The 13334-nt window shown below is 39.3% G+C and overlaps 1 protein-coding gene across 1 annotated transcript in view; it reads right to left on the bottom strand.

The window, feature by feature from the left end:
• The window catches only part of LOC130558746 (uncharacterized), a 4830-nt gene extending 1115 nt beyond the window's left edge, over positions 1–3715 (bottom strand). Inside the window, exons 1-2 of the mRNA XM_057341346.1 lie at positions 2835–3715; positions 2659–2709 (exon numbers count right to left, since the gene is read on the bottom strand). Of these exons, the coding sequence (XP_057197329.1) occupies positions 2659–2709; positions 2835–3552 (769 nt within the window). The 5' untranslated portion in view covers positions 3553–3715. The remainder of the gene's footprint in view (positions 1–2658; positions 2710–2834) is intronic.
• Between the last annotated feature and the right edge of the window lie 9619 nt (positions 3716–13334).

Consider the following 13334-nt stretch of genomic DNA (forward strand, 5'->3'; position numbering starts at 1 on the left):
AGAGAGAGAGAGAGAGAGAGAGAGAGAGAGAGAGAGAGAGAGAGAGAGAGAGACCATACACACTCAAAAACAAATTACGGTAATTTTACGTGAAACAATTTACACTCAAAAAAAAATGTGTACATTTTAAAACTGTGAAATGAATGAAATATACTGTTTAAATTGAGGTAATGTAAGTAAAAAAATTAAGTAAATCTGAGTAACTCAAATATTTTTATTAGAATTCACCAAAATTAAGTGTATATTAAAAATATAATTTGCTAATTAAATACTTTTTTTATTAAATAAACTTTAAATAAAATATATATCTCAAATTTACATTTATTATTTATGTCCCACTGAAAAAAAAAACAGTTAACATAACTGTTTATTTTTGTGATATTTACTAAGTCACATTAATTCTTTTACCTTGTACACAGTGAAATGAGACAATGTTTCCTAGGACTGTGCATCATTGACCATACCGAGCATGCTCAGTGCTACCATCAAAACAAACCTTTTTGTAAGTGCTCTCTGTGGACTTTTTGTTTTGTAAAGGTTTTCTGCAGTTTAACCAGCAGACCGCAAAGTGACATTTTGTTCCATTGTATAAGTGTACCGTATTTGGATAAAATTACAATAAACTTGACCTGACTTGAAAAGCAAGAGGAGAGAGTGACTACATTCCAGTGAGACATCCAAGTAATTTGACATTTAAATGAGAAACGGTACAACTTGCGAAACTGTCCTATTTAAACAACAGAAACCTTCTTTGTAAACTTGCACTTAACCGAGCTACATTAATTAAGTATATTTAGCTTGTAATTAAATCTATTTAAAAAAAATTGCTCCCTCGAGGTACAAAGGCAAGACAAAAATTAGGCAATGTTTTAAAGTGTAACATAATCCACAGTCTGAGCTTAAAAGGTCCAGCAGATGACAAAACGCTTTTGGGCCACTTTACATGGCCTGTGCAGACTCTGACAATGTGAACAGCCTGTCTCAAGACCTGAAGTATCCAACAACAAGATCTTTTTGCATATAACATTCTCCTTGTGCATGAGTATATTCACACAGTATGAAACCACGTGGCTGAAGGAGGTACTGTACTGATATTTAAAAGATCACAGTGAGAGAGGCCTCGGGGATTGTGGGAAGTATCTAGGTCTTTCCGCCTTGCCAGCTGTTTCCCCCATCTCCACAGGGCCCCCACTATACTCTGAAACTGTGAAACACGGCACCAGAGAACTCACTTTCAGAATAAGAATAAATCATGAAGTCACTGAAGGGCAAAAATTAGAAAATATATGGTTCCACAATATAACAAATTTGCATTGTCTGCATTCAGAATACACGTATACAGAATTCTCAACTGACAATTAAACAGTAAAAAAGGAGAAACTCAACTGTGTCATGCCTTTAAATACGACACATGGACCACTGGAATGCTTGGGAATAGGTCATATGACTTGACACTGGGGAACTCTGGGTACAAAAGCACAGACACCATTGTTTCAAACAGACGTTTCACCATTGGTCAAAAAACGGCACCCTGGTTAGAACACTGACATTAACTGTGACTCAATGGGTGTCGATTCTCTTGACCAATATGCGTCACAGAAACACTTTACAGTAAGTAAGGGTCTAAATAACTTTTCTCAGTGGCAGTGAGTTGTGCACGATGAGACCTGCACTGTGGCATATCCACCCACACCTTTCAGAAGAAAACTACACCTGAATGAGGGCTGCATATCTCCAGGAAAATCTCCAGTCACACAAGAGGATGAGTCAGTATTCAAGATTTCACAGAAACGTTTCCATCATAAAGAATGTCCTTTTCCAAATTTCTATACATTCTTGAACGGATAGTTCACCCAGAAAAAGAGCGTTCTGTCATTGTTTACTCACAATCTTGTCAGTTATAACCTTTATGACTTTCTTTCTTCCGCAGAACACAAAAGAAGATATTTTGAAGAAAGTTGGTAACAGAAAAGCACCGGCACCCATTCACTTCTATTGTATGGACACAAAACCAATCCAAGTCAATGGGTGCCAGTTAACAACATTCTTAAAAATATCTTCTTTTGTGTTCTGCAGAAGAATGGAAGCGATATAGGTTTGAAATGACAAGAGGGTGAGGAAATGATGACAGAATTTTCATTTTTGGGTGAACTTTCACTTTAAACCAACTTTTGTTCTTTAAAAAGGATCTCTTTCTTTCATTTTCATAGTGTATAAAACATTATCCACCATAAAGAACCTTTTGGGAAACAAAAAAGTTCTTCGGATGTCTATGGCATCCTATATAGCACATTTATGTTTTAAAGAGTTAGCCATTTAAAAGGCCGTAAAAATAAAACAATAACTACATGATAAGAAGACTTTAAGACTGATTTGGGACCTTAATATAACAAAACTTTTTTTTTAAACTAAAATCAACCCCTGAGACACAATTATGCCTGGAAGGTAGAACCACATCCACATATTTAAAGACCTCCATCAAGCATCATATTTGGTCACATTTTAAATGTATATATTATTATGATTACGAAACTTTTAGGCAACACCTTAATAAGCTATCCGTCATAGTTTTCACACAGTGTGAGTAAATCACATTAGCTCCAGGCACAGATGACGAAAATATTATGAAGATTCATCATAAAAACAAAACAGACTCACCCAAATTATGTTCTGTGAACTGTAGCAAACTGACTCCAGTATTGAGGCTTCCTGCCAGAGCAAACAAAAGAACTGACAGGTTCACAAGAATATGGAATGATTAAAGCAAAATTGGCCTTCAAACTTGTAAAAATGTGCAAAGAGACTCTTCACAACGCTGTTGAATGAAACCTTACTTTTGCGTGGGTATTCAGGAAGCGGGGCCACTTGAAAAGTACTGCGCAGAAAGTGGATGGTGGACTTGTCCACTCTGTCCTTCTTGGTCATTGTGACCTCTTGGGGGTCCAACTCTGGACTTTCTTCATCTTTGGTGCCACCGCTACCTTCAAACTCTATATCTTGGCCTATTTTCTCACCATCTTCACTCTCTTGCTCTCCGGTGACTGCACTGCCGATGCTATCCACTCCTTCGCTGCCCGACGTTTGCAACGGGCTCTCTTCTTCCGAATTCATGTCGAAGAATTGGTCATCGTCTACTACATCAGAAGGTGTGGGCGGTATGAGATTGATGACCGGTGGTGTCAGAGCATCTACAAAGTCTTCCTCATTGTTCCCCACATGAGCTCTGTACTGAAGCGGTAAAGAGGAAAGAGGTGCAAGCTTCTTCTTCAGTGCCGCTCTTCGGCATGTGGACACCGAACTGGCAGAACGACCCATGGTGCTCTGTTGAGGTGGCCTGCAGCGCTCCACTTCAGAGAGGATAAATCCGGGGTTGTCTATTCCCAAATCTTCAACAACAATATGGATGCTCTCATCATCCAAAACATCTTTGGGATTTTGTGGATTCTCCTGATCACATTCCAAGCAGTCTTTCTCACCTGTTCGAAAGCAAAAGCAACACAGAAATCGTTGCGCCCTGGAATGTCGGGCTTTGGTCTTGTTTGTTGTGTCCATTGCTACTTGTTCGCCATTCCCGATGTTGCCCTTAGGTTCACTAGAAAAACTAAGGAGATCACATGGCTTTTTTCACCCTTATCACTTAAACCAATGCAACCGCAGCAAAGGGAAACCAGACCCATCCCCAACGCATCAATATGCAAGCCTCTCATCGAAACCCTTCCACGCCATAAAAAATAAACCCTCGGTAGGTTGTTGCTTAGCAGTGCCCTGAAAGAGAATAGGATGAGGATTCATGCTTTGGCCCAGATGAATACTTGAGATGAGTGCTTGTTTCAATTAAGGGCCTTTCATATGGAAAGCACTAAAACACTGACCTGCCCTCAAAGAGACGTGTGAATAAAATTAAGAGTGGGTTGTGTGTACTGTACCTTAGAACATCTGACCCTACAAGATACCGAAAAAAATGAGCATTTTATGAAAAACAATAAACAACTGTGAAATCTTGCTTTCTCTGCTTTTCCATGCACAGTTGTAGTGGTTGTCTAAGCATTCTCGATCACCTGAACCACAGGGTTTCAAAACTGCAATTCATAACTTTTTCCGTCTGAAGAAAAATGTTACCTTACTTTCCATACTGTACTTAAGGGGTTTCAAATTAAATGATGTCAAACATGACGTATCACACAAAATCCGACAGCTCAATTTATAAATCATTATTACAAGGTTACCATTGACAATCGGGCTAGGAATTTTTTTTAATCCAGTTTACATTTTCTGTAAATAAATGCAAATAGAAACAATATTTTTATTTGAAATTTGGGGGAAAATATTGTTAGTAGTTCACAGAATGAAACAATGAATTTTAATTTAAACACATCCCTATGAAGAGTAAAATCTGAAAAACTGAAAATAATTCTAAAAAAAATCTGCGGCTTTCTGTTCAGGAAACACAACACGAAGTTAAAGCTTATACGATGTAAGCGATTGCTATTGCATACATATTACATTTCAATGCCAATAAAACAGTCCTCAAATCATAGTGTTTCAATTAAAAACGCTGCCTTTGGACACAGTGGGAAAACTGAGAACTGTCAACACTGTTTCAAGGGCTCTATGCTGAAAAGGTTAGTATGCTCCAATGGCTTTTTCAAGAGTGAGTTGTTGAGCCCCTTGATCAAAGGCACTACCAATTTTATAAACATTACAAACACAAGTATTCATTGAAAACAAAGCACATGTCAGAAGAAGGATGACACAGTAAGTTGCGGTAACTGTGTACAGGAACACTTTGTAGGTACAGTACGGTATGCCAGGGCCTGCATCACGTGACCAAGCATCTGTCATAATCAAAGCGCTTAAAACAACATCTCAATGTGCACTGACTAATGTGACTTACATTGACACTCGATGAAAACCACACAATAGAGAAAGCCAGCTGCTCCGCTCAGAATGTACCATAGTGCTTTTGTATGGGGTTAGAATGAAAGATGCACACTGACTTCACTGACTGGTTTATCTTAATCACTTGGATGAATAAATATTAGTTTATTTCTTTGTTTAAATTTGTTTGGTAATCCATAAAGACCTTACATAATGAAGCGTTATGTTTTTATTACATTAGAATGAGCTATTTCTATCTACATACACCGCGTGTGCCGTTGCATGGAATTCACCATGTTGTTTCTACAGTAGCCCTAAACAGACAAACTGCTTTACAGAGCGTGTTTCTTAAATATGTTATCTCCTTCGGCAAAGAAGCAAAAATGTGACGACATCTTAGTTCTGTGTCAGCCACCGTAGTGCTTCGAAAGGTGGAGGTGAGGGGTGGAGTGAACTGTCGGTTGCGATTTTACAACCCCACCACTAGATGCGGCTAAATTTCTTACACTGGACCTTTAATTCATACAAAATATAAAAGGTACAAATCTAATACATTGTTTATGGTATACTGTAGATTATTTTGTTAATTTTATTTTAAATGTGCCATGTGAATAACAAATATTATGAACTATTTAAAATGTTTTGATCCGCTGTTACTGTAACACGCAATTACACAAATCCTTACAGTGAGTTCCAACAGAGAAAACCCATGACATCCCTGCACCAATGTAAGAACCTCTTTCTGGCAATAAAAACATGAACTCGAAACATCTTGTAGTTTAATCTTCATCAAGCAGGCCTGCTTTAGCAATAACAGTAATCCGCTTGCTATTAAGGAAACTCAGCATTTGTCAGACTGCAGTTATTTGTCAGAAACCCAGTCATCACCAGCTGAAATGTTCTCCTTCAAGGCTGCAGTAGCTCTTAAACATTTAATAGGATTGTGCACCTTTTAAAAACTCTGAGTAAAAGCTTTTTTCTTTTAAGCCCCCCCCCCCCCCTCCATCTTTCCAGCTTCCAAAATCAAGTGTAGACACATACCAGACTGTTAAAGACCAGCAATCCAACTGGGGTCTCAGGTCAGGAAACAGGGGGGTGTGGGATACCTCTACTCGATCCGTTTCTATAGACACACAGTTAAACATACTACAGATGTCATTCAATTGCTTTTAAAGGAGGATTTTATATTTTTAAACAGCCTCCATGTGAAGTAAGAATAGAGGAATAGGGAGGATACCCTGCGGTTACCACAGAGTGTCACTATTGTGTATATATTGAAGGCTGCTGTTAAGATGGGAAGGGGGTACATTTGGATATTGGCATTCCAACTTTGGGGTCTTTTTACTAAAGAGGCCAAAAAATTCTCAGCAAAATAGATAAGGCATGTTATCTTGATCAGGTACTTGGAATAGCAGTTCTTACTGTAGTTTCTATTTAAACACAATTGAGATAATGTTCTCTTCCTCTGCTAAACTTTCACCCATAAGCTTTTGTGAAGAACTGTCGTTTCAGATTAAAAGATCTTTAGTTTAGTATGATGAAGTTGCATATATTAAGATTTATAAACTGACACTATACACTTGATCAGTTCATGCTTTCCTTAAAGGGATAAACATACAAATTCCCTCCTTATTTAACCACCCTGGTGTCTTTCTAAACCTGTATATGACTCTTTCTTCTGTGGAACACAAACAAAGATATTTTGAGAAATGTCTCAGTGGTTTTGTGTCCATACAATGGAAGTCAATGGGGCCCGGTGTTGTTTGGAGACCAACATTTTTCGAAATATCTTCTTTTGTGTCCTGAAGAAGAAAGAAAGTCATACAGGTTTGGAATGATATGTCGGTGAGTAAAAGATGAAATAAAATTCTTGGTATACTATCCCTTAAAGAACAAACCCCCTGCTGACCTTGGTGTTAATGCCATGCTCTGGCAGTTAACACCTAGAATAAAAATGTAATGGTTTAACAGAACAGGGTGCACAACAAGAAAAAAAGTGACATTAATCATTTTAAGGGGTGGCTATACATCTTATATAATGAGATTCTCTTAGGCACCGGTCCTAAATACATGCAATAAATACATTCCTCATGGCAGACGAGAGGGGTACTGTTGTCCCCCTTTCCCTGTTTCCCAACTCTTTTCTTGCGAAGCATGTTTTCTTTTTGCTTTGACTGCACCCGCCACCACAGAGAGAAATAGAGAGATCCGGGATAAGGCCCCGACTCCCAGCCAACAACAACAGTGAGTTTCAGCACTGTCAGAAAGAGCTCCTCACTGAAAGCTTCAGCGTGCTTTTTAACACTCTCCAACATATTGAACATTTCCGGTGCTCCTCGTGTTTCTTTGGGGCACTATTCTGTTCACGGTCACAGGGCACACTGGGCTGTTTGGCCACGCCCACTTGGTTGAGACTAGCTCCACGAATCTCCACGTTTTACTCTTCTATTTACAGTGAAGTTTAATAGCGTTTTCCCTAATATGGCTTTAAAATCCTCTCGAATGTCACCCACCTGGACTTGAACAGAGAACAAGAGAATAAATAAATATCCCCAAAACTCGTGTGTTTGGATTAAACATACATATAATGAAACGAACTGGACTGAGTTGCGATCCAGGATTTAGAGAGTTACTGAGATTACAAAAATGTTAGCCATTACCAATACAACTAACCAGTATTGTTTACTAGCCTAATAAGTGACTACCCCTATAAAGGTACAGAGACTCAAACACGGGACTCGACTCGTGCTCTTGGCTCAAGTTTCCGTCTTCTGGACTTCATTATAGAAATAAAGGTGGAGTTGGTACGTATGGGGACGGAGGGTGAATTTTTCTGTGTGGTAAGCAGCTGTTTATCTTTTGTGTTGTGATTAAGGGGATTACATGAACATATGCTTCCCTTTTCTCTGGATTTACTGTAAGTTGATGTAAGTTCCTCTACATGCTATTGGGACAGCGTTCAATGTAATTCTCATTGAACGAGATGGGAAAAATACAATGCACAGGGCTTTCATAAAACAGCTGCAAAATAAGAACGTCAATTGGGCCAAAACACATTTTATATTGCTTAGGAGGGCTGTAATTTCTTTACTACTCTGATTTCTCAGTTTCTACTAAGAAGCTAAAATCTAAGCGATGATTATTCGTGTTCTTTCCAGACATCATTCAATTTGCGAGAAGCTCCAAAATTGGAGCAACCGTGGCCAAATATTTGGAGTTCCCCTGCGGTGGCTGAACCTTAATGACTACTGCATTGAACACTCTGTCCAAATAATTGAGAGAAGGTAGACGGAGGGAGGTGTTGACCTTGGAAACCTCTTTCACCTCTCCCCCTTTAATGCCCTGTGGCTTCAATTCCTAATCAATTACCCACTGAAGGCTGGAGACCACCAAAGTCAAGATGCAGTTTGGAAATACAGAGCTGTATGACTGTGTGCGTGTGTGTGTGTGTGTGTGCGTGCGTGCGTGCGTGCGTGCGTGCGTGCGTGTGCGTGTGTGTGCGTTCATGTTTGTATATCCCGGTGGGGACCTAAACCTGAATACACACCAACACATGGGGACTCGTGTCACCGTGGGGACCAAAATTGAGGTCCTCATGGGCACAAAAGCTAATAAATTGTACAGAACAATATTTTTTACAAATCTAAAAATGCAAAAAGTGTTCTGTGATCTTTAGGTTTAGGGATAGGGTTAGGGGGATAGAATATACAGTTTGTACAGTATAAAAACATTACGCCTATGGACTGTCCCCACGGGGATAGTCAACCAAAGCCTGTGCGTGTGCGTGTGCGTGTGTGCGTGTGTGTGTGTGTGTGTGTGTGTGTGTGTGTGTGTACTTGTGTACACTGTAGTTTTTTTGTTGTTGGTTCAACTTAAAATGGTTGCCTTGAATTTTTAAGTTGATTCAACTTAAAAATATTAGTTAACTCAATGAAATTCTCATTGAGTTGACTAATATTTTTAAATTGAATTAACTCAAAATTTTAAGGCAACCAAGTAACTTATTTTTTAGTTGAAACAACCATGTTTTTTACAGTGTGTGTGTATAACATTTTGAAGTCATTTACTTTATCCAAAATACTTTTGAATCACATACAAGGATATTAGGTTAGTGCGTTAGACAGACAGATACTGTATACAACATTCCTATATTAGAGTCTCCCTAGAATACAGGATATCATTATAAGACTTGGAGACAATTATTTATAATTACATAAATTGTTATATAATTATAAAAATAAAAATATGTATAAATTATTATAATATAATACAATATTATTATTATAATTGACATTTACATGTATAAATCATTTAACTTGTGAATTTTAAACAACAAATTACGTTAAGATTTTATTTTAATACAAAAAAGAGTGCAACAAACAGATTGCATAAAACTGCATGTACACCGTCACTGTCTCTCTCTGGCTTTGCTTAAAGACATGGAATAGTTTATTTGGCCCTTTTTATAAGCAACCATGTAGTTCCCACAGCCAGTGTGGTTCAAAGTAAACCAATCCATTTGTCTTTAAATGAACTCACTGGCACTCTGCAACCAAAGTGTAAAGATGACATGAATTAATCTGGCTCTCTCTCCCTCCCTCCTTGGTTTTCCCACCGTTTATCTTTTTATAGAAGGCACACTTGTCCCGTCAACATCGGCATTATGCGTTTCTTTTATCCAGCCTGCTCTTTATAAATAAGAGAAAGAATGAGAAGAAACTGAGAGGAAGTGAGGAGGGGGGGCTGTGGCAAATGAAGACCTGATTTACAGGATGTGGGTGGCTCAGGGCTCCTGATGTGTCCCAAACCCTTTCCTTTGCACAAGTTTACACACACACACTTAATGGCATTATGAACTGTAGTGGAAGTCTTTCGCACCAAACCACAGCTTTCTACAAACTTTCCCATGGGAATGGTGTTTATGACCACCAGTCCCAGTTTAAAGACACAGGTCCACTGTTATCAAGAATTCACAGGCTAAGATAAAAAAGCTTAACCTCGACTGTTCCTTTCTTCCCAAATCCAATGTAAAGTATTTCTGTCCGTGTAACTTACAGTGGACATGAGGTTGAGAGGGGAAAAACAAGAAGTGCAGAAGCTGTACGGAGGGCCCAAATGAAGTGAGAGGGTTCTCTCTGGTTTCTGTGGTAACCGGGGGGAGATGTGGTCTACTCAAAAGTCCCATTGTGGCAAACAGGTCAAGTCAAGTCATTTTTATTTGTCTAGTGCTTTTCACAAAACACTACATTTCAAAGGAGCTTAACAGAAAACACGTTACAAATACAAAGAGGGAGGAGAGAATGCAAATTAAGCTCTATGAATTTCATAGGCGTCACTGTCAGCACCAAAATCGTTATCCTAATATAATAAAAACTGCATTCAAATCTAAAATTATAGAAAATGTAATAATGTAATTCATTAAAAAGAAGTAAACATTCAAATAAATGTGAACTACAACGGATGTATTCTTTGTGCATGTGCTTTGTTCCATTCAGAAAACCCTTCAATCTTCAATGTGTGGCTTTCAAAGGCACCAGCAGCGAGTACACAAGCCTCAGGGGCACAATAGCCAACTACTGGCATGAAGTTCATGCTCCCGCCCCCTCAAAGCCCTTTAATGGCCCTTGCGCCTGAGCTGCCATAGAAATCAGAGCAAATTAATCGTAACACTTTGAGAATGGGCAGATTAGGAGGAGAAGAGGGAACAATGGGACATCAAATATGGCAAGCAGCAGGTCGGACAACGGGTCGGTCCCCGCCGTATCCCTCCCAGCCGCCCGGCAGACTGTCCCCTTTCAATTGAGCCTGACCTATTTTCCAAAACACATGCATGGGTTTTCCGTCAAGCTACATTGTATGGACGCCCAATAAAAGAGCCACTAGAGTGTCATTTGGATGGTTGCTTTCTCAGTTCAACGCTCTTTTGAAGTGTTGCATGAAAGGAATTATAAAGGTTTAATTGAGTGTGGCAATTGATTGGATGGCCCATATTGATCAGAGCAGAGAAAAGTGATAGGGCAGGACACCTCGGACTCACAGAACGACAGAGCTTTGATGAGCAGATGGCTGCACGGCTATTCTTTGAGTTCCTTTCCCTTACAACAAACGCCCCATGGTGTCATGAGTTGTTCCTGATGGTATAACTGACACGAAGTGGATCTAATCCACGAGTCTGCTGGTTTTATGGTTCAAAGGCTCTCATGAATAAAGCTGAGAGGAGGTTCCCCTCCAGCATGGGGCCTTCTGACAAACCTTGAAGGGCCTTCAAATGACATCCCAAATCAGACTGTACCTCAGCTCGAATCAAAGTAAAAATCTCCCAATAGAAACAGTTGCCAAACTAACTGTCAGTTTGATCTCCGTTGTTGTGCTTTTCACAACAAGCCCCATCTTTAGTTCTGAAACTTGCCAAGTTAAAGCACAGCAGGAGCAGTGTGGTCAAGTTCCAAAGTACAAGTTTGCCTTTTGAAAACAATACAAACCCGTTTGTTTAAGGCAGAGCAATTTCATCAAAGCCTAATTGATGTAGAAAATTGTTATTCCTAGAATAGTTATTTATTGATGGTCCAGAACTCATATTGCATCATGACACTGTCACATTTCACACACAGACTAATTCTAGTTTATTCAATGTCTGTAAGTGGGACAAATTTTCAATACTGATGCTGTTTGTATGATGGGGACATCTTTGAGAGAAGTTTTCCTTTTATAAAGTCATAACTAGCCTTGTGGCATGCTGTACAGCTGAGGAATGTGTTTACTCACACTGGGTAGGTTTGCCAAGTGTTTTACAAGACAAACATGACATTATGCCAGAGTCAATAAAAAATAAACTGTGGGAATATTCTCACAGAGGGGCATCATGTGCCTATTTTAGTTTGTTTATATTTTTGAGACTGCAGTCCTGGCAAGACACGGTATGACCTTTTGTTTAATAATATTGAAATGCATAGTCTCTCTCAGTCTCTCTCAGTCTCCCTCAGTCTTTCTCTCTCTCTCTCTCTCTCTCTCTCTCTCTCTCTCTCTCTCTCTCTCTCTCTCTCTCAGTCTCTCTCTCTCTCTCTCTCTCTCTCTGTCTCTCTCTCTCAGTCTCTCTCTCTCAGTCTCTCTCTCTCAGTCTCTCTCGCAGTCTCTCTCCCTCAGTCTCTCTCAGTCTCTCTCTCTCTCAGTCTCTCTCTCTCTCAGTCTCTCTCTCAGTCTCTCTCTCTCTGTCTCTCTCTCTCTCAGTCTCTCTCTCAGTCTCTCTCTCTCAGTCTCTCTCTCTCTCAGTCTCTCTCTCAGGCTCTCTCTCTCAGTCTCTCCCTCTCTCTCATTACAGCCAGCTGTGTGAACTCAGAAACATGCAACAACAAATGTAATTTATTTATCCACCTGTTTTACACATTCTTGATCACACTTTTCCTCCATTGAAGCATCTTATTTTAAATAAATATAAATCTTATAGAAGTCCGTCAAAATGTGCTTCTTTTACAGTACATACTGATTATCATAAATGGAACAGATACTGTATATTATAAAATAGAAACCTACTTTAACCATCATATGTACCTCTTATAGGATGTCACCTAAGGGTCCAAACTGCTTTGATTCTAATATCCTTAATCATATAAAGTCACAGATAAAAAGGTCGACTAACAAAGCGCCGTTTGACAGAACACAAACACGCATGCACGCTCTCACACACACACACACAATATGCATGTTGAAAGAGGCTAATGAATGTCCTGCGATCTCATGCCAAAAGCCATGAGAACCACTTCTCGGGCTTGTGGTGTCCTGCTGGGTCCCTGCAGCGCAAATGAGCATCGTGACAATACATTTCATCACAGGAACACAAACTTAATCACAAAACCTGGAACAGAACACCTACACCTGATAAAGAACAGAGCACTTCTCCACCTCATCAGAAACAAACACGGGTCCTCAGCTTGCCAACCGACCCGTAACCAAGGCGACTGACATTTATTGTGTTGGAGAAACTGTTATAGGAAACTAGACACCTGCAATTTAGCGTATTAGCTCGTGAGGGTATAGTACTGTTTCATTTCCTGACAGTGAATGGCCTTTTCAAATGATCAAGAATAGCCATGAGGGTTATTCATGGTCGACTTATAATCAAAACCCAGACAGAGCTCTTTATGCGCTTGCTTAGACAGTACATGCGTCTCGGAAAATTTGTTTAAGCTTATTTTGTTTAGTTAGTGGAGCGAACGTCTTTTAAAAGAGATGAATGTGTACATATACTATTGATTACGGCCATAGTAAGTCATCAAATGATATTCAGATAACAAAAAAAAATCAAAATTCATATATCCAGACATGCAATTGCACAGTGTTATCAGTGGACACCTGTCTCATGAGGAATAAAACAAAACTCCTTAGCTATTAAAAACCAAGCACCCAGGTTATTTAAACCACAGTTTCCTAGGGAGGCACATTTGTGATCTTTTTCCTGT

The sequence above is a fragment of the Triplophysa rosa genome, linkage group LG9 (genome assembly GCF_024868665.1).
Source record: "Triplophysa rosa linkage group LG9, Trosa_1v2, whole genome shotgun sequence".
In the NCBI taxonomy this organism is placed as follows: Eukaryota; Metazoa; Chordata; class Actinopteri; order Cypriniformes; family Nemacheilidae; genus Triplophysa; species Triplophysa rosa.